The sequence below is a fragment of the Homalodisca vitripennis genome, chromosome 1 (assembly GCF_021130785.1).
Source record: "Homalodisca vitripennis isolate AUS2020 chromosome 1, UT_GWSS_2.1, whole genome shotgun sequence".
NCBI classification, from domain to species: Eukaryota; Metazoa; Arthropoda; class Insecta; order Hemiptera; family Cicadellidae; genus Homalodisca; species Homalodisca vitripennis.
Genome location: NC_060207.1, coordinates 195,225,356 through 195,248,340, shown reverse-complemented (window position 1 = coordinate 195,248,340; position 22,985 = coordinate 195,225,356). Strand labels below are relative to the sequence as shown.

The 22,985-nt window shown below is 33.3% G+C and overlaps 1 protein-coding gene across 1 annotated transcript in view; it reads right to left on the bottom strand.

Moving 5' to 3' along the window:
* LOC124353001 (neurofibromin-like) overlaps positions 1-21,778 on the bottom strand; it is a 76,187-nt gene extending 54,409 nt beyond the window's left edge. The window contains 9 exon segments of the mRNA XM_046802782.1: positions 295-485; positions 1,921-2,163; positions 8,755-8,886; positions 11,427-11,545; positions 13,694-13,800; positions 13,998-14,109; positions 14,471-14,654; positions 16,056-16,199; positions 21,087-21,778. Of these exon segments, the coding sequence (XP_046658738.1) occupies positions 295-485; positions 1,921-2,163; positions 8,755-8,886; positions 11,427-11,545; positions 13,694-13,800; positions 13,998-14,109; positions 14,471-14,654; positions 16,056-16,199; positions 21,087-21,146 (1,292 nt within the window). The 5' untranslated portion in view covers positions 21,147-21,778.
* Between the last annotated feature and the right edge of the window lie 1,207 nt (positions 21,779-22,985).

Sequence of the window (22,985 nt, the reverse complement as noted above, 5' to 3'; positions counted from 1 at the left end):
TTTGTGAAATTTTCAAAACTGTTTTCTTGGTGCCTAAGAGATAAGACAAACGTGTGTTAAGTTCCATGCAAATCTGTTCCATAGTTATGGAGATTTTGTGATTCAAATGGATCAGTTTGTACTTACCTTTGTATGTTGTACTGGCAATTTATATAGATTATATAACTGTCCTGCAGTACACATCACAAAATATAAAAGTTTCTTTTCACTACTGTTTTATACATTCCTGATTTTGAAAAATGTACTTTTTCAATATTCTGTATATTTACATTTAAATAATAAAGTTCAACTTACTTGTATAAAGAGCTGACTAAAACATAGTGAAATGTGGAGGGAAAATTCGGATTTAGGCAGACTTTTAGAGCCTCATTATTATGAGGTTTGATGCGGAAACAAGACACAAAACAATCGATCATGAGGTCCATGTCGTGAAATATGTAGTTCTGGCCTCGGGAGAAAGGTTTGCTTGGATTAAATAGTAAAGCCTGAAACAAAATATGTTTGTCAACAATGTTCTTTTATATGTATAAAACACTTCTAATATATACACAAGATATTTCAATAACCTAAACACTTCTTATGCCTCAAAACTTACAAGCTATCATCCTTGAATTTACATTTTAAATCCTTACTCACCCTTACATGTCCAATTTTTTTTTATATACTATATTAATTGAAGACATAGATAATTTTTTTACACTGTTCGTAACCCTTGAACTACGAGGTACTATTTTGTGCAAAACTGATACAAATTTTTTAATTAAGACTTTAGTAAAACTGTATTTAACCGTTGAAAATTTACCAATATATATGATATAAATTACATTTTTGTTTAATTTTTGTAAATAGACAGATTTATAATATATACAATTATTATTTCTCTCCATAGGGAATAATAACGAATTGACTTTTCTTTTAATTTTATCAAAGAATTTGATTTTTTGTAAATGTTAACAGATTTTATTTAAAATTTTGTGCAACCTTGCAGCAATGTTTTATTATCTACATATTGTTTATAATTTTAAAATGCAAAAAAAAACTGAAATTTGCACTGATAAAAACTTTAAAGTTTATGTTCATGTTTGGGATAAAGTATTTTAATACTTTTTTCTATAACAGATAGAATTTCTTCAATATGAAATTTAGTAAACGGTGTCTCCTACAGATGACATCATATACTACATTGACAGAATAAGACAGCCTCCCTAGATTAGTACCTACTTAACCATCAATGATGAAAATACCCATTAGAGTTGTAACGTTTTACTCATTACATGTTTGAGATATATACTATTTTAGATGCACCAGCCAGATATTTTATCCAAATATATATATATATATATATATATATATATATATATATATATATATATATATAAATCCTGTATTCTAAGGGTCACAATATAATCTTATCTCCACATTCAATGATGTGAACAAATAAATTTAAAATGTATTCAGTATTCTATAAATCTGATTTTTTAATTCATCAAAAGCTATTGACATAAGATTGTAAAGTACATAACGTGAATTTAAATACTAGTTGTTTTTATTTGAAATAAGGATTTGTTGTTGCATATGTACTGGAGATACTATGCATCTATATGAGACCCCAAAAATAGCTATACAACCATGTAAAATATTTAAATAATTTATAACACTATGTTCACCTGTTTGTGTCCAGTGTCATATAATAGATTTTAAATAATTTTGACTGCTATACTTGCATGCAGAAAACACACTAGAAGTAAAGTGCCCAGACGACAAGAATCACTTACAGTGGGCTCGGGATCTTCAGACCATTCTTGTATCACAAAGTTAGTGATACAGTTCTTTAATATACAGAACTATGGTTAAAATACAATTGATCTGAGGTCTACTAAAATTAACTGAGCATCAGTTGCAGTAAGATCAGTAGATTACCTTCAAGTCATTGATGACACTCTGCACCAGCACGAAGGCCACGTTGCTGGAGTCCTGGATGTTAATGTAGGTTGAGGCCTTGCAGAGCTTGACGCAGGTGACCGCTGCCGCCTCTGTCTGCTGTTTGCTAGTACTGTGAGGGCCCACTGCCCGCTTCACAGAGTCTATAAACTGTTTCTTCTTGGAGTGGCGAGGAGAGCAGGGTGCCCCCGAGTCTGCGTTCACTATCTCCTCCAGCACTTTCTACACAACATTTAGGTCACTGCAGGAGTACCAACATGCCGAATCACAAACACAGACAACATTGTTATCAGACTTGTACTGAAAAAGTTACATAAGTGTGAGAGTGAGAACTAGTGGCTGTGCTGTTCCACGGCATTGGACAATGCCACATCTCCATCCAAGGCAGTCACTGTCCATCTTGTACTACACCGCATTCAGTTTACCAAAATCCTTTTGTACAGGTATGTGACCCATGGTAAAGGAAATAACAAGGGTATATAAGATAGCTCTCTTGCTAAAAAGCAATAATTTCCTAACGAAATTCAATCTGAATTAAAAGAAAGGTATCTCATAAAATATACATACCAAACAATCCAATTTTAAGTTACCATACATGACCAAATTATGTATATGCTTAGCCCAAACTAAAGACTATGTGATAGTTACACTTCCTGACATAATATTTAAATTAGATTTAGTAAATTTCTCTCTAACTAATGAGAGGTACCTTGAGTATTCAGTGATAATAGACTTTAAAAAGACCAATATTTAGTCTTATATTAGATAGCACTATAGTATATTTACATCATATGATTATAATACACAACAAACAAAATGGGCTGACTGACTACAGTCTCTAGTGAAGTGTCTCCCAAGAAAGTAGTGTTTTAAACAAGTGGTAATACCCCAACAAATTATTATTACTTGCACATAAATCTTACCTTGGAACACTTGTAAGTAATCAACATTATATTTATCATAAAGAAACAACGTAAAAAAAAAAAAAAAAAAAAATTACACAAGCAACTGACACTGCCAATCTTGTAGTCAGTAATTCACTTTCAAGAACAAAATAACTTCTTCTTATAGCAACTTCATTGTAATAAACTACATTTAATTTTATCCTTAACAAGATCGCAGTAGTAGTAATAATAAAACAAAAGGTTGACTGTGACGTCACAGAAATTGCCAACACATAAGCGACTAAACACGTCACTGTTATCTTAATACCATCAAGACAACCTCACAGGCGCTACACCATATGTGACAAGGCTGCTGACCCAGATACCGTGTCAGCAGTGCTACACCATATGTAACAAGGCCGCTGACCCAGATACCGCATCAGCAGTGCTTATGCTACGACAACACCTTTTAGCTGACTGCAGTACAACTAACACTGTACTGCTTCTATCTGGCTGACAAGGAGTTGATTACCCATAAATCAAACACATTTATTTTCAACCTCTGACTAATTCTGACCACTAGAAGTCTGCCACAATCTAGTATAAAAAACAGCTTCCTTTATTGATTTGACATATTTTTACCCTGACCACTAGAAGTCTGCCAAATCTAGAATAAAAAACAGTAGAACTCATGTACTGCAGTATTATAAACAACAATAATTATCAAGAGCTTGCAATCCTAATAATTAAAATTCACAGTGAAATCTTGGCTATAATTTTACCATTTATTAATTTTATAGTAATAACTTCTTTTCCCCCTAATATAAACTGGACTATCCTTTTTATATAATGGCACCAACAAACTTTCCCTGCGGTGAGTGTGTGGTATTGGAGTCAAATACGCTGGTATAAAGTGCACTGGCCACTGCCTACTGTGGTACCATGCTGCATGTGTCAATATACCTGAGAGAAAACTTACAAAAATGACCAAGTCAGATGTTAAATTATGGACTTGTACTAAATGCACAACAGTTAAGACTCTTGATAACCCCTCTGTAGAGGAAGATGCTCCTTCACCAAAGAAAACCAGTCAGATACCAGAGCTTGAGGAGGTGAAATCAAAATTAAAAGAACACGAAACGCAAGAACGTGACCTGGAAACGTCATTGACTTTAGCTGCAGAGGCTGGAAATGCTCTGTTGCTGGAAAAATTACCAACTTAAGCAAGACTACCAGAACATACAATCCCATAACTCTATCCTAAAAGGCAAACCTGGCTAGTATGGAAGCTAAATTGGAAGATCTGCTAGCTAATGAGGAAAAATATATCAATAAAATCGAGGCTCCTCCAGGTAAAACTGCAGGACACTCTTCTACAACTGGAAAAAAAGTAAACTGCAACAAGTAGAACTACAAAAACATCTTTGAAGAAACACGATCAAACTCAAGGCCACCTTATTTTACAGTACTCAGAAAAGATAAGCATTTTGGAGAAATCCCTTTTAAAAACTGAACGATGAAAAACATCATCTACAAGAAATAGCTAATGAGACCCCAACACCAAAATGCTATAAACACTTCGGAAACTCAAACATTTCGATGGATATCTTACTACTACTTTGACCACACACTCCTCTTGGAAGTAGCACAGCTAAGAAAGAGGCAAGAAGAAATGGAGCACACAGTAAGGGAACTAGCTGATAAGCTCAAAAAACAATCCCCAACCCGGAAACAGCATAAGATTAAAATGGTCCCTTGCCCTGTCTGCAGTAAAAACAAATAAAGACAAGCAAAAACCAAAGAGCCAATTCTTATACTAGCATTAAAAAAACCTAAACATTTTGGTAAAAAAGAAAATTTGTTTAATGTTTCCCAACAGGTAGCAAAAAGTAAACCAAGACCATTGACAGAGGATCTCTACCACTTGACAACTGGATTGACTGGGGGAATCAGTGAAACCCGAAAGAAAAAACTGTCTTACAACAACGCTGACAGAGGAATCCAGCCATCCGACACTGACAGAGGAATCCAGCCATCCGACACTGACAGAGGATTCCAGCCATCCGACAACTTCTCAGGCAATTGGATTAACTGGGGGAATCAGCCAAAACCCCGACAGAAAAACTGATTGAAACACCGCCAGAGAAAACTAGCCCCATTACTGGTTTCTTATTTAAAAGTGAAGAGGTGCCCACCAGTGACATCCCAAAAGCTAGGAGAAAATGAAACTTATGAACAGTTTTTCGTTAGAAATATCTACAGCCATCAAACCAAACATCCCTCTCTTTTTTTAGACAACACTCACACCAAGAAGAAAATAAATCAGACCAGGCACAATCCCCGAATTTTTCTGAAACTCCAACCTACTAAAAAAAACAGTACAAAACGACTTCATAATTTACCATCAAAATGTAAGAGGACTATCTAAGAAAGTAGATAGGCTTAACCACATTTTAAATACTGATAACCCAACCATTTTAATAATAATACTGAACATGGATTAAATACTAACAACCTGTTACTAACAAAATTTGATGGTTATTCATTGGTTACAAAGTTTTGTCGGGAAGATCACAAATTTAGGTGGAGTGGCCATTTACATCAAAGATACAGCAAACATTGAGGCAGAAGAGATTAACATATCAGAGCACTGTCTAGAACTTGTATGTGAAGCTGCATTAGCAAAATTTATTATTAAATCACACACAATATATGTGCTTGGAATCTACCGACCACCAGGAGGGCAAGCAAGATTGGCAATGAACACCATCTCTTCTGTTCTTTCATCCATTCAAGCTGAAAATAAATCCCTAGTCTTAATGGGTGATGTTAACTTTGACAGACTTACTGAAAATACTGACAACACACTGTTTGAAGAGGATTTACTGACTTACGGAAATCCGACGTCTTCCACTGCCGGCAACTCGAATAACTCACAACTCAAGATCATCCATTGACTGTATATGTACAAACCTATCAGAGGATAAAGTAAGCTTTTCAATTACTGAAACAGGAATATCTGACCATTTAGGACAATCATGTAGCTTCCATCTAGGATTAAAACGTACTCATGAAAATAGAAGCTCATTCAAAAGAATCTACAGTAGGAGAAACTTGAAAACTTGAAAGCTTACACTTGCATTAGAAAACTGGGATTCCGTTCACAATGCCCTTGATGCAGAAGAAGCCTTCAAAATCATTTCAAAAAACCATAATGGCTAGTAGAACACTGGATCATGCTTGCCCAAAGAAAAGAACTAGAACAAAACGTAAATCTAAGCTTAAGATCTACTATGATGAAGAAGTTATGATGATGAAAGATGACTTCCTTAGAGCACACTATAAGTATGAAATGACGGGGAAATGAAAGCGACAGGATAACAATGATTTCAAAAAAAGAAAGCGTAAATGACCATTAAACTTAGAACCCTTAAACGCAACAGTGCCGCTGAACATATAGCTCAATCAAACAACAAGTCCAAAGCTCTTTGGGAGATTATCAATTTCAGAAAAACAAAACAAACTATCATGCAGTTCTTTATCGAGTTTAGAAATAGATGGCAAGATAGAAAACAATCCATATCTTATAGCCGAACATCTTAAACCTCTACTTCTCACAGATTGCAGACACAACACTTGAAAAATCCTGTAACGAGATTCAAAACAATAACATACTCCCCCTAACTGGAAATGCCTTCACCTTATATCAAGGTGAACCACTAAATCTAACTCCTTACTGAATCCAGTGAAGTACTAAGGAGTTATTCAGTCACTGAAATTTAAACTCTCTTGTGGTGTTGATGAAATTCCATCGAAAGTAGTAAAACACTGTGCAACACATTTAGCAGCCCCACTTGTAAGCATAATAAAATAAATCATTTAATCTTGGCCAATTTCCATCTGGTTTGAAAACTCTCCAAAATTTACCCTAAACACAAAAAAGGCTCCACAACCAAAGCAGAAAACTATCGCCCAATTTCACTGATCTCCACCTTTTCAAAGATCATAGAGAAGGATTGCACTTTCAAGAATGCTGGTCCACCTTGAACACTATGACCTAATAACAAAAAGTCAGCACGGCTTCCTCAGAGGAAAATCTACAATCAGTGCCATCACAAGCCTTACTGAATACGTCATCGACCAACTTGAAGACAATAATTATGTATCAGCAGTCCTATTAGACTACAGTAAGGCTTTTTGACTGCTTGGGGCATGAGCTGATTCTTAAGAAACTGTCCGCACTAGGAATTCAAGGCAGAGCAAATGACTGGGTGGCTAGCTATCTCGAGGGACGCAAGCATATTGTTGAAGTAAAGAAAACTGCAAATGGACAAAGCTGTACTTACAGATCCAAAACAGCTCCAGTGAATAGAGGAGTCCCACAGGGCTCAGTATTGGGTCCATTTTTGTTTGTACTTTTTACTAATGATTTTTCACATTATATCAACACTGACAATGTAAAAAACATTTATGTATGCAGATGATACAACCCTTCTTATAAAAAATGACTCCACACTGGGCCTGCATGCAGACATTGTCACATCAACAAACAAAAACCTCTGCAGTACTGCCTGAAAAATGACCTGGCAATTAACCCAACAAAGACCACCCAAATTAATTTTAGCAGAAGACAAGATCAGGTGCCTAACGTCAAAACATTACAATACAAAAAAACAATCAAAACTATTAGGCATAGTGATTGATGGTGATCTTACCTGGACTGATCATATTAACAGTTTGACCAAAAAAGCTTGGATCCGGAATCTATGCAGTAAGAAGAATTAAGTGGATAGGAGGACTGCAAGCGGCAAGACAACTTACCATGCTGTTTTTTGAATCCCATCATATAAGGTATATATCAGTATGGGGAGGAACATTCTGCCCATAATCTTAGCAAGATCTTACTCCTCCAAAAAAAAGGCAATAAGGACACTGGCAGATCTGGGACCACTTGAAAGCTGCAGAGAAGCTTTTAAGACTTTAAAACTCATGACTGTCATAGCACTGTACATCTACTCTGTAGTTGTCCAGACAGTTGAAATGGAGTTACCAAGAGCTAAGGATACTCACTCCCACAACACACCGGAGAGCAACTGACTACCTCCTTCCTGGACACCATACTACACGGTTACAGCAGGAAACCATCCTACATGGGAAGAAAAATCTTCAACACCCTACCTCTCAACCTGAAAAATCTTGGAGGGAATGAGATGAAGAAAAGCCTTCAAGACTGGCTCATGGAAAGACCTTTTACACCATGAAAGAATTTTTTGACTCTGTAAACAGTACATTGTAAAGCAAGAGACCTGGATTTTTAATTCATTGTAAATTTTGACGCCATTACACTTCTTTATGCTGATGTAAAATAAAGAATTTTTGACTATTGACTATTGACTATTGACTATAATCAGGCCTACACACTTTTAGAAGTGAAAGATTTTTTAACCACAAACTGCCTAATATTTCTAAATGAAAAACTGAAAACATAAATAGCGGAGTACCAGTATCTATAATATCTCCCAATTTACATATTTTATAATATTTGTTCTATTTAACAATTAATTTTATGTTCATAATATTATTTACTGGACAGTTTTTACCTTATATACCATACAAATTTCTACCATAAATGTGAAACTAATCTGTTTAAAAAAATAAAGTTGAATTAGTAGATAGTTTGTGGTCTAGACAGGCAAATTACAAGCTGATCACAACACTCTGTCCTTAACATAACTATCTAATGACAAAAATAATCAATTTTAGGTTCCTGAAAAACACAATGATAAAATAGAATTGAGGACCACAACGATGAGTCCGCAGTTAAGTTTAGATGCAATTGCAATATACACACCTACATTTTGATGTGTAAGTGCATTTTTTTCCAATTCCCACACTTAAAATATACATGCTGATAAACATGTATTCTTACCGGAGAAAGAATGAGAAGCATGATCTGTAGAGGCCATACAGTTGGTCTGCCTTTCTTGTTTGATTCAGCGAAACTATCCAATATGTCAAACAAACTATCACAGCACTTGGCTAATTCTTCATTTGGATTTTTCTGGAAAATATAAATTTTATATAAATAAATCATAAACATCTCTGAACCCATTGAAGCTACCTTATACTTAGTAATAAAATTGGTATCATATAGTACCTATATATACTTCACTGATTGGTGGATAATAGTGCCTAACGACCCTTCTTTATGATAATATATTTAGTACCTACTAACTCTAGATACAATAAAAGTACTTAAGACCTGAAGATCTCAAATTCTACATTTTAACCCTTTAAGCGTCATGAAAAATTTGACCTGATCTTAGATAACGTTACAATTTTTTTACATTTCCAATGTGTAAAGTTAAATTTATTTTCGTTTCTGTATGTCAAAATAGAGTTATTTAACGGTGAATAAAATTTTTTAGCCCTTTTTGGATTTCCTAGGCTAATTTTTAACTTTTGAGAATATCGTAGTATAGCAGTGTAGTTGTCACTAATATTTTTATCATTAATTCAGTAAGTAGGGGAATGAAACACAGTTTTATAGATAAACATATACTATATTACAAACCAATAAAATTAGAAAAATACAAAAGTAGACAAAGAGTGTTTATTTGGTAGCGGGCTGTCACAACTGACATTCCGCGCGTATCCCGCAAGCCACTGTTATCGCGTGGACTTTCAACCTTCTTATCGCTCGGCAACCTGTAGGACAGCCTTGCGGGGCTTGAATTATGTTTCTTGCTTTCTGATAACATCCTTATGACCGTAGTAAAATATTAAAAAGTTAGGGGTTGACCAAGTAATTGCTCAGAATTACCAAATATTCAAATTCTGAATCGTCTGGATTCGCCATTCACACGAATAATGGCTAAAAAACACACTAAATAAATACTGGAATCTGCTGTGTATAATATGAATAATTTACTTTAAAAAGAATAGGACACAACAGAAAATTAGCGATAACCGAAATACATATGCGTGTACCGGACGCTTCTCACTAACTGACTAGATGCCTTGACGGGAGCTCCCGTCAATGACTTTGTGAAAGGTGCGGGGCCACGCCCGCTAGACAGTGTTTGGCCAATTAGAAGCAACTGCCACTCCCATTGTAACAGAATTCCAGGCAGGGCAACCCGTCTGTATGTCGCATGACTACTAGAACCATCTAGCAGCAAAATATTCAACTAACATAGCAGTAAGAAAATAAAGAATGCAAAAACGCGGATCCACGGCAATAACGTTTTGAGCTTGTAGTGGCCCTCCGCGGATCCGCGTCAATAACGCTGGAAAGGTTAATGTTATTAAGAGTGTAAGAAATATAAAAACTACATATTATAGTATTTCACACTTCAAAATGGAGTATCTTACCAAAAAATTAAATTTTGAAATTTAAAATTATACATTTGTAAAGTAAAATTTTTTATTTACAAGTAGCTTAGTTTAAAGAGTTATTGGAAACAGGTATAATAACAAAGCAGAAAAATATAAGTTTAATAAATAACTAATTACTAAATTAAATACAAAGAAACTGTTTTAATTATGTACAATAGTTAAAACACAAGGAAAGATCATTAGTATCTCCAGAAATATTTATCCTCAATTTTTGTCAGTCAAATGGGCTCATCAGCAGAATCATTAGCTCAGTGGTAGACAATAAACAAGCATGATCTTGTTATTTTCACAACAAGTCTGAGCTCTGCTCATCTGCTTAGAACATCCTGATTTATAGTGTTGTGCACATTGACAACTTGTAAATGGTTTTAAAGAGAAATGACACACATATTGTTATTTTGTGTACCTAAGGTACTTCATATCTTTAAAAAAATGTATAATGTAACTGCATAATGTTAAAAAAATTGTTAGTCAAAAGTTAAAGTTAAGTTAGGGCTAAGAATCCTTCGCTAATACTTAACCTGGAAACCAGTTTAATAAGTAACTTGCAAACCATCGCCTATGGCTGGGATAAGTGAAATGCTTGCAAGGACAGGATCATCCATCCAAGGAGCAGCCATGGTAATCGTTGACTGACACAGATATTTTAGTGATAATCACAATGTTCCCACCATTCAAGACCAAAATGTTATTTTAGTCCAAAACCAATGTTTTCCAAAAGTTCACTTCAACAATTCGTATTTAACTTTTGCTACTTGTAACCCATTAGACGCTTAATAAAATCGTACAAACTGTAACTTAAAACTTTAGTTTAATAATTATAAGATTTAATTTTAATTTTTTGTGAGTAATAATAATAGTACAGAGAAATTGGTTGGGTCTGATTGTGATAAAATTTAGTGTAATAAGACTAGATTATAAATAAGGCGAGGGGGGAGGGGGTGGCAGACCCCCTTGCTTTTTTATATACAAATAGTTATGATGTATACATATTAAAATTGTTTTTGTTTTTTAAGTTCTAGTGATTTTAAATCAATGTTTTATAGTCAATTTATAGTCCAATAATTGGCAATAAAAACTCATCTTTCCTGGACATTCTTTTTACTACTTCAGTAGCATGTTATACACAATAATATTATTACAAAAGAAATTTAAACAAAACTTCACAATTAAATCACTATTAATTTTCAACATTATACCAACCTGTACATCAGCAAACTCCTGAGGGTAAGTGTCCATCCAGTTCCAAATCGCTTTCTCCAGTGATGCCATCAGGACCACGTGGGCAGACTTTTTCAGCAGCAGCAGCTTCTTGATTGCTTCTACAATCAATATATGTGGGGTTACAGCTTAAACTGTTAAGAAATATACAACACATTTGTAATATTTAGTTATCGGTTAACACGTTCAGTGCGCGCCACGCGGATCCGCGGGGCGTTGCCATAGTCTCGACTATTGCTCAGTGTGAGCCCAGCTCTCGGCCGGGACGGTTCGTACTCGTTGAGCGTGGCGTGTGGTTCCGAGTTGACCTTGACTTGTACTTCGTTTCTGTTTCCCGCGTTTTTAGCATGTGCAAGTGATGCGTTCTTAGTGAGTTGTTTATTTATGTTATTTATTTGTTTATTTAGTGACATTGTACTATTGTATTATAAAAGTTTTATATCGCATTTCACCATGTCTGCCAACCGTGCTACAGAAAATAGTGCTACTGACGATGAAGCATCAGATGTGGATAGTGAATCCAGTGGAAACACTGCTGTTGACAGTTCGGGTAGTGATAGTGAAGATATTGTAATAAACCCTTCATGGGCTAATAATACAAATGGACTAAGACAGATCCCTTTCACCGGAAACAATATTTTGCTAGTAGATGTACCAGGTAATGGTTCACCGATTGACTGGTTTTTTATGTTGATGGGAGTCTTTTACCCCCAAAGCAGCAAGCTCCTCTCATTACTCCGCCAAGAAACCCAACCCACAAACTTGTACAAAATGAAGAACGGGATAAAAGGGTGACAGAAAACCTAAAGATTGTAGGGTATGCTACAAGAATGAAAAGAAAAGGAAGATGACAACATATACATGTTCTGTTTGTCCAGTTAAACCAGGGACTTTGTGCTGTCAATTGTTTTGACATACATCACAGAGACCAGCAGTAAAAGCCATGCCCTCAAGACCTTGTAAATATTGTATATAGTTTTATTTGTTTTTGTTTTGCACTATATAATGAAATAGTTTAAAATTGGATTGTTTTTACGGTAGCCACTCGCGTTATTAGACTTTTTAGCCGCACTCTGTGCGACAAAACTCTTTCCGCGTGCTGACCCCGCGGATCCGCGGGTCAATCTGTGACGTCGTGTAATCCGCCATTTTGGATCACAGACGTTATTATCTGCCCATAAATCAGCCTCTGATAGCAAATGGTAAGTGTATTAATAAATATTAGACTAGGTTCTGGGGCAATTTACATGTATTTACCGTCAGCAGTCAACGTGTTAAGAAATTACACCCTGTACATTATGTATTGCGAAATTCAGGGTTAAAGTAACAGTCATTGCTTGTAGTGGGTCCGCTAATTGCAGAGGATTCTAAGTTGTTTCTCGAGATACTGGACTAGTCCCAAGCCCCTACTTGGTTTTTGGGTTTTCATCAGTTTATTGTGGAGAACTGGGATGATCATCATTAAATTAGTAATGGTTGGATTGGGAAATAGTTGATAGTAATTTATTACTAGTATATATGTACCTTGACAAAAACTCTTGTTTTGAATTTTTCTACTTTACTCTCTAATCAGAATTTCCAACAAATCTGAATAGTACTTATTTAATTTATGGCAAGGCTATACAGCCAAAAATAATAAAAAAGCAACATATGAATATATATTAAGCAATTTTATTTACATTTTACTATACAATATGATGTGTTAAAGTTTTGTATTGTCTGTATTGAATTATTGTTAATATTTTGCATTTCAATTATGTTTATATTGTACTGGTTAACACTTTTCACTTTTTAATAGAATCATAAAGTTAAATCTTTCTACTATATAAATATATACATATTATTTATGTACAATATGCCTGTTGAGTAGCATGTATTATTATGCTCTGTGTTGTGCAGAGATTTTTTACATCTCTTTCTCTAGGATGTTGGATATTAAGTAAAATCTTTTTGTATAATAATTAATATTGCCCAGTTTTACTTTTGCCTGCCCAATACAGTTTGTTGACTTGTTATATTTTAAGCATATTTCCCATAATGTTTTAGGGCTTGCACTAGACAAAGAAAGCAGATTCAAATTCTCGAATTACTACACTCTAGTTTTATTATAACATTCAAGAATTGTGCAAACATTCACAAATCTGCTGTATATTCAATAACAAATATACACCATTTTTATTTTGACACCAAATAAAAAAAAACAAGAGTTGAAAAAGTATTTGTAACAAAATATAAAAAACATATCTCACCACTTAGAAGCTTTGTGAGTCGAAAAACGTCCACATTAATGTGTTGGATGAGCTCGATGTCACTGTAATCCGGGTTTTCTTCATTACAAGCACTCAACTCCTGAAGCCTAGACATTTTATTCATATCAGAAGTGATTCATTTTAAAATACGGTTTAATAATAATCCTAAATAACACAATTTAATTCATTTATCCTTATTACTTTTCTGGTAATATATGCCAAATTGTTAGTGGAAGTTTATATCTGTGTTAGTTTTACACCTGTTTTTTATATAACTGGGTCATAAACCCAGAATTTTAATTACCTTGCAGATATTCTGCTGAATACTGCGTTGAAGAAATTCAAGCTCAGGGCAAACAAAACCTTCGAGGCGAGATTCTTCAATTGCAGAACGTTTGGATTGTCATGCGGCACATCTGAAAATACACATGACACATACAAATACACACTTACTAAGAGCTATATCCCGAAATAAGGCTGAGTTACATAAAGAAACCCTTGTACAACATTCCAAAACAGCCCTCTCATTTAAAAGAAACTAAATTGACTGCAACTACTAGGGTTGACATCTTCCCAAAGTTTATTTTTTATTACTTAAATATGTCAGAAGTGCAATAGACCTAATAATGGTTAAACTTAAGCACCAGCCTACTGAGAATGCCAATGTGAAATTGGTCAGTTTTGGTAGTTTTTATTTTGAAATTCTTTGGAGGGATAACATTAACATGTCATTAACATGTTATTAACATTGAAAGCAAACTTAAATACTATCCTCACCCAAAAACTGGCATATTTCTCTTAGCAAAAGCTTCACGTTCATGGCTTCATCAAATCGAGTGATGTCTTTCGGCTGGTTAGAGAGGCAGCTCTCTAGAGTATCCAGTACAATCAACAAGGACTCGTAGCAACCTCTCTCAAAGTCTTGGCCATGAGGTCGTGGCCCGTTTGTTAATGTGAGAAACTGGAAAAAATATTTCAATGTCATAACAAAGCAATCAAATTGCCTGAGAAAATATACACAATAATCTGTTAATTGTACTTTGTTGTGTCTTTATTCTTGATATTTAAGAAACTATAACTAATGTTATGTAGAGTTAATAAATCTTCACAATTTAATTAGGCCTATAACAATTGTAGACATGTAACAATTAATGGCTGTAAACATTAAATCATAACACTTGGTAAAGCCACCTTTGGTGTCAAGTTGGTCTTTACCATTTTCTTTTGACTATTGGTTTCAAATCGCAAGACATTTCATACTAATACTAAAATGTCATCAATTCACATTTTTGAAACCAACATTTAAATACTCTAAAAAACACAAATATAACACAGACATGAAACAGGTTATCAATATATACTATTTTAAAGTACGGACATTTTCTAGGAAAATAATGCATTCACATAGCAAATTTGTCTTCAAATTGGTTCATTACACAACCTACAAATTTCATGATAAAAATTATTATTATTCTTAAAAGTCACAACTGGAGGATTCCCAGCTTTAATCTAACTGGTGTAGTATGCTGCCATGTCTTTTTGTTTTGAATATAGGATACCTCATATTTGTTCCTAATTAGATTTTATCAGTGTAATTTCTTTTTTTTGCCACATTTTTAAAATAGAGTAAACGCCAAGAATGTACAACTAGATTAATTTCAAACTGAAAACCAAACCCATTATCTATATATATAAAAATGAAACTGTTCGTGTGTAACAGCATCACTCACAAACGGCTGGACGGATTCGCCTAATTTTTTTTTAAATTTGTTCGTCTTGATCTGTAGAAGGTTATAGGATACTTTTTATCCCTTTCCCGATTCAGGATTCCGCCCCACTGGTTACAGAAATACCCGTAAGAAATGCATTGCAGCAAACATATGTTATTAAGTGAAAGAGTCTTTTCAAATTTTTAATCAGCTGTTCTTTGTAAACATATATAATGCGACAAAAAATATATTTATATATAAATTTTCTTTACACTTATAGTTTTAAAGCATAGAGTAAGCTTAAGAGAAACGACAAATTTTGTTTAAACTGTTTCTGCAATCATAATATATAAAAATGAATGTTTGTGTGTTTGTCCTTTATAGACTCAGAAACTATTGGACCGATCACTATGAAAATTTGTATTTTTCTATGTAGAAGGTTTATACGCAATGCCCATTGATGTAACTAACCACCAGGCTGTACTGCAAGATATAAAAGTTATCAAAGCGCCTGCACATTATAAACTGCAATTACAACACAGTAGTTACGTATATTAAAATATCCAAACACTATTTGAAGGCAAAGAAATATACGGGCAAAGCTTAAGAGACGCGTGCGAAGCCGCGGGAAACAGCTAGTACTCTATACTCACCATTTCATTTACTCTTTGCAATATCTTTGTAAGGCCAGATATAACTAAAGAAAAGCGATAACGACTGATTTGTATTAAGCATGTTTTAATCTGCTCTTCGTTCACTCTTGAATGTGTTGTTTGTGGTCCAGTGCGGCAAGGTAACTGAAACAAAATATCAGTTCATAGTCAGATTCAAATTTCATGCACCATTTACTATATAATTAGTATCTTATAATAGAAGCTCTGAATCAATTATACAAACACAAGATAATTGTATATATATCTTTAGATTAAAAGTTTATAAAACTTATAAGATAAAATAATTAAACCAAATCAAATTATTGTTTCTTTGTCAGTCAAAAATATGCCACAGCATGACAAGGATCAACAGTAAGCCTACACAAGAGAAGAGAAAAATACAGTAAATACAATATAAAACTTAACAAACTAAACTGTTTCGCTATCATATAATCATTCACATAGTAGTATAGTGGCACATCGATTATCCCGTCACCTATGGAACCAGATGATGGTACGAATGTCAAAAAGGTCGGATAATTGGGAGAGAATGAATTAAGCCATTTTAATGGATACAAACAATGTATTTGAGTAAAAAATACTTTACTGTAATCACAGAATATACAGTGAACAGTTCTACAGCCAAATTCATAAGGAATAAAAATTTGTTTAAGGTATAAGTAAAGAATGTTACATGTTTAAGTCAAGTTAAACTACTTGAAAAAAATTACAAATTTTTTATTTCAACTTTTTAAATCTTAACTTAGATTCTGCATCATGCCACTTTTTTGTCCACATAATGTCCATGACTTTTACTGCTGATTGTTGTTCCAAGTACTTTAAGGCAGTCTCAAAGGCTTTAAATAAAATTCCAGGTCTTTTAGGTTTTTTCTAGTCTTTAATGGTTGTTATACCAACACTCATTTCAGATACTAATTTAACAACAGACTTACCGTTGTCCAGTCTTTGTAAAACACAGTTTCTGTTCAATTGTGCACAAATGTGTTTTCTCTTCAAACTTTTAGACATTATTACACTTACAAAGTGACATTCACTTCTACTACAAAGATAAGATAATAAACTACAAGTTAAATGACATAAGAGAAGTTGTGATAGTGTTAAACTAAATCACAATGGACACTCTCAGTATTTGGGAGTTACCTTAGGTCAATCTCTCTCTTTTAAAAGACACTAAAAAATCAGAAATGAAGACCAAATAACAGTCCATCTCGCTGGTTTGACAGGGTACCAACGCATATGTCCTGCATACTACAGCTTTGTTTCTTGTTTAATCAACTGTAGAATATTGTACTCCCATTTAGATAATTAGTGTCCATACAAAAGAGATTGATTTACAGTCGAATAGGGTCATGAGATTGGTCAGTGTCGCTCTCTTAGCAACTCCCAATACTCTGCAACATAGCTCCTCTTAAAATCCATTAACAGAAACACCTGGTCTAGGAGACCCTTACTGTTTACTTAAAAACAAAACATTATGATATCAGTAGTAGTGATCATGTGAAAAGATAATAAAACAAAAATAAAATAAAAAGTGTTTAATATACATAAAATGTAAAAATTATGTTTTAAAAAATGACACGAATTGTGCATTGAATATTACAATTTATATTAAAAATAAAACTGCACAATACTAACAGAAATGCTCGATCACTGAGATGCTTCACTCGTAGTAAAAAAAATGCTAGCAGAAACACCCGTCACTCAGACTCACAACTCGCACTCAGTAACCAAAACAAGTGGTCTTATAGACGTGTGGACTTTCAGTAATGCATCGATAGCCCAATGCGGTTCAAGCATGACTAAGCCAAAACAGGTTCTAGTGGAAGGAAAGGGATAGGAAGGCAGCTATTGTGATGGGACATTGTCACATGTGTTGCAGGGCTGTTAATATAATTAAATTAAATTTCCTAAGGAGTCTCACAGGCCGTTATTTTGGTGAGGGTGTTAATTAATTGTTTAATTCAATTTAATTAATTGCTTTGTTTTTATAATTTTGTGTAAAATGGTAAAACCATGGGAAATAAATAAATAAAAATTAATTTTTTAACTATAGTTGGATAATCAAGTTTTTAATACTCTGTATTTTTAATACATATAAATAAACCAAATTTTGCATGAGTGTTAACATTGATAATATCTAGGATATAAAAGCCTTAACTAATACATTTTTATATTTTAATCCATTTCAAAATTTTTATTCACTATCTAAATACAAGTATTTCACAAGAACAAATTCTTTTTTATAATTTTATTAGATATCGAACAAAATATTATTCAAGTAAATCACGAGAAAGATAACCTATATATTTCAACTTTAGTGAAGGTAGCACACACACTCTGTGGTTTCTCGAGTACATTTTCAGTGCAACAATTAAAACTATTTTGGTTAAAGACATTAGGCATATTAATTATTATAGACTAATGGCAGTATTCAGGTTGTAAAATTTAACCCCTAAGAGCTTGCGATTAGAACTGTTACTCACCGGGTCACGTGGAGTTTACAAAAAACTGCAATGCGTATTTACTTATTTACTGAAAAACAAATGTTGTAAACGTGATTATAACTAGTTTTCTATCAAATAAATGAGTAAACTTAGATAAGGCCCATATATCAGCATTTTATAAACACCTAGTTAATGTTAAAAAAGTATTAGGCTTATTAAGAGTTTTCAATATTTTAAAAATAAATACGTAAATACCAAGAAATATAGGCCTATATGAGTAGGGAACACAACTATATGAAATACATATAATCAGAAATATATATTTAAAATATTATTAAATTAGGCCTAAATATTCTATTATCATGTATAAAATATTATTTGCAGTATCTCTTGACATCCAATTATTGTACTTGCACATATAAATCAGCAACTATAAATAAAGTTAGAACACTTGGTAAATTTATAATAAATTCTTCATAAAAGTAATTTCTTGCAAGTTATGGGAAAAACAAATATACAAAGTACAAAATTAAAGAGATGAAACTGTAATAATTTTCAGCTTTTTCTGCATAATTTTACAGCTGTAGCTTCCCCCTTTTGACATGCTAAATGGGTAATAGATTGTTCTCCTCCGTAGACTAATGGTTATAGTCTCGGCGACTCTCTAACTGAGAGATCACAGGTTCAAATCCCGGGGAGGTCCAATCATGTACTTTGTACTTAAGTAAAACAATTTAAAAACCAGTGCACTTTTGATTGTTCATCACGAACAATATAATGACATCTAACTTTGCCACATATATATGCAACATCATGTCAGCATTCCATCTAGTTACCTAACCTTTTTCTGGAATAGTTTTCCTCTGCAGATTTTCTTGTTTTTTTATGATTTTTGAGAGATATTTTTTAAACAAATTTCTGATCAGTCTGCTCTACTTTGATTTTGGATTAGTCACCTACTTCTCTTTTTATAACCATTGTTGTAAATATCTGGATTTTTCATAATTTCCAAACAAATATCATCTTATATGCTTTCTCTGCTACATACTCTTATTACCTTTCCACTTTTTTCGCATTTAACAGCATATCGAATAAATGTCTCCACTCATTATCATCCATCTTTTATTTACAAGTGTGTAATGGCATTTTTATCATATTTTCTTTTGTAAATAAATGAACTTTTGTGGTAATTATATACTATTACATTATCACTTTAAAATTACTATTACACTATAATTGTTTAACCATTATCAAGGTTAAATTATTTATGGCGGTATAATAAGTCACCACTGTGATAATCGAATCTGTGAACCACATTATCGATTATAAATACTTAAACTATTGAACATTCTATAGTTTATTACAATCAATTACCGCCAGATAATTACTGTAAATAGATCAAAGTAAAATCATTTGGTTGTATTTGAGTAATGGTCACAAGTAGTATAATGGCAATGAATATGCATTTGTGTCTCAAGGTCTCAGACTTGTTCATCATTTTGACATGGCTTTGCTTGTTACAATGTATAGCCTAACTATACATTAGATAGTTTTAGTTAATAATTACATTATTACATTTATAGGCATTAACTATTAACATAGTTGAACTAGGCCTATATATAATAATAATTTGAAATACATAACGTAATTCAGTTATTAACAATTTTGTTTTGTTATTTTAAGGTTGTTAGATAATCAGAAGTATAGATGATTCTATTTTCATGGTGGCCACTTATTATACACTACTACTTGTTCACATTGTTATTAATTATTATAGTTTCCGATTATTTATCTCTTATTTATTTGATCAACAAAAATGTGGTTACAAATATACCAATCTTTGATTAACAGTATATGTTTGCTTAATTCTCTTGTAATCATTAGACAAATATAAAATTTATCCATTTTTTCTTTCAGCCTTTTTTAACATTTTCAATAAATTGTACATTTTATTGTGGAAGATGACAGGCTCATATTTTTAACTTGTCTTATGTAGTAATACTATTCAAATGTAAAACCACCATCATCTGTAGATAATTTTAAATGGCATGTTTTTAAAATAAAACCACTACTAAGTTAAGAGAAAATTATAAATACAAAACTACAGAGGGATTGAGACTTTTTCTTCAATGATTGAGAGTATATTGTTAAGCCTAACTAATGTAGTAATGTCCATTAAAAGTTATCTCATAGATCATTTATATAGATGACTATCCTATAATAGAACAATGGAATAGGACTTTCATTGAAGGAAAACAAAGTTCTATGTTAGACAAAATATATATTTTAATAATGGCTTCTTCTCACATAATGAATGGTTTATTTTCAAGACAAACTGATTTTAGAAATGTGTTATAATCTAATATAATTTTCATTTGTTGTTCTTACTGAGATTGATAAGATACCAAAGCAAGTATTGTCACCAGGTGACAGGTCCTGTCAGAGCTCCTCCCAACTTTCTACCCATTCATATTCTGTCCATTCATAACTAGCACTATTGATTGTTACAGTACATTCGGTTTAAAATTTATTTGATAAAATGTATAAGGATTTGAACAAAACTTACTTGTTCTTCAAAACGAGTGATAAGGGATGTAACCCATTCCACTGGTTTTTGAGTTGCCATTTTAATCTGACAATATTAATGTTTTACGATTGTTAAATGTCACACTAGCGCAAACACTACCACTCCGCCATCATGCAGACTGCCTGCACAGACATTCTAGCAGTAGCTGAGAGTGCAGACCAGCGCGCCGTCCGGCTCGGTCCGGCTGTCCCGGTCCTTGTCCTGTCAGCTATCCGGCCTCCCGAGACATGGAACGGAGTAAATCAAAATACAGCTCCCATTCAATCTAGTTGCTACACTGTGAGTCGTGAGTAGCCTACTTGTAACAAGAGGCCCTGAGATGAAATTCCGTGGTAACTACCAGCAAACGTACGCTACGTTGATTGAAAACGCCAACAATTTGTAGATTATATAAAAAGTCTGGAACAAAAGATAATCGACTTGAACATGAATGGAAAATACTTCTGATATTTGACAATATAAGCTGTTTTAATATGTACTCTCATCATATATGTTTTATAATTTCCATATTCAATGTTTTACTAAAAGAAATTTAAATCATTATTAAGAACACTACTAATGGATTATAATCCAACCAAGTAATCTCAGCAAACTAACTGATAACTCAACGCTAACGAAGCACATTCTCAAACCTTTTTCTTACATGCACCAAATAATATAAATGTTTGATTATCGTAAAATTCTTATTTAGTCTTCCGCAGGAATCACAAATTATGGTACAGATTTCTTACACTATTCACAAGACATTGAGTGATGTAATGGTCCAAGAAGGATATAACCTCATGAGATCCTTTTCCTCCAATCGAGACTCTTGATGATTGAGAGTGAATATTAAACATGTAGAATGAAAGTTTTTTCCTGTAATACGCATTGTTAGTGGATTATGGATTATGGTATGTTAAAATTCGACCATACCAGGGTCTGATTTTTGCCGGTAGCAACTCTTTGAGGGCAACCTGGAAAATATTATCACCTATTCTAATTAGAGTGTAATCCTTGTCATTTAAAGTGAGATGGGTCGATTGAGGCGCAAAGGAATTATCACACACGATGTCCAAAATATTTATATAGTTACGACTCTGCTATATGAAAATGTAAATCTCTTTTTTCATGCAAACAGGCCAGTCTTACCACTGTTCAATCTAAAGCTTTAGACTGTACCATTATTAATATATTTAATTAAGTTTTACTTCCTCAAAATCTGGTTTTTGAATATCTGTACGCATTCAGCTCTCTCAAAAAGAGTATCATAACTGATTTTTTTCTTCATCACTAGTCAAATGTGTTTTTGAGGTATCCGGTTGAAACAATATCGGATTAGTGTAACATTAACAGTGAGTAAAATGTTATAACTTTTAAGAAATATTAAAATTAGAAAATTAGAAATTTGTACTTTTATTTTACTTATTTTTTATTTTTGTAACCGATACTATTACCACAATCGGTATTCATTAATAACACAAGCACTAAATTACGACTAGCGCCAACAACGAAAGCGACATGAACTACAGGTATTTTAAGACTATTACAAAGTAGCCGTTCGAAGAGATGACCGGTACGAGTTTATGGCCTCTTTGTCTCTCTCACCGGAAATGCGGGATGTATGGAAGCGACATTATCTATATTATAATTTTCATGCCCTATGGCTCGCAGAAGGACTCTTCATGTCCAAAAAATACAAAACACGAGTCTTGTGTTTACTATATGTCAGCTGTTATAGTTAAAATTACAAAACAAATAAAAACTAAACTAAACTATGACACTTCGACTATGTTCGACTACGAGTATACTTTCAGTTTAACGCAATTTAATATATACCTTGAACATTTGTGTCAATGGGTGGATTACAACCCTCATAGTTCCCCCCTAGATACACCT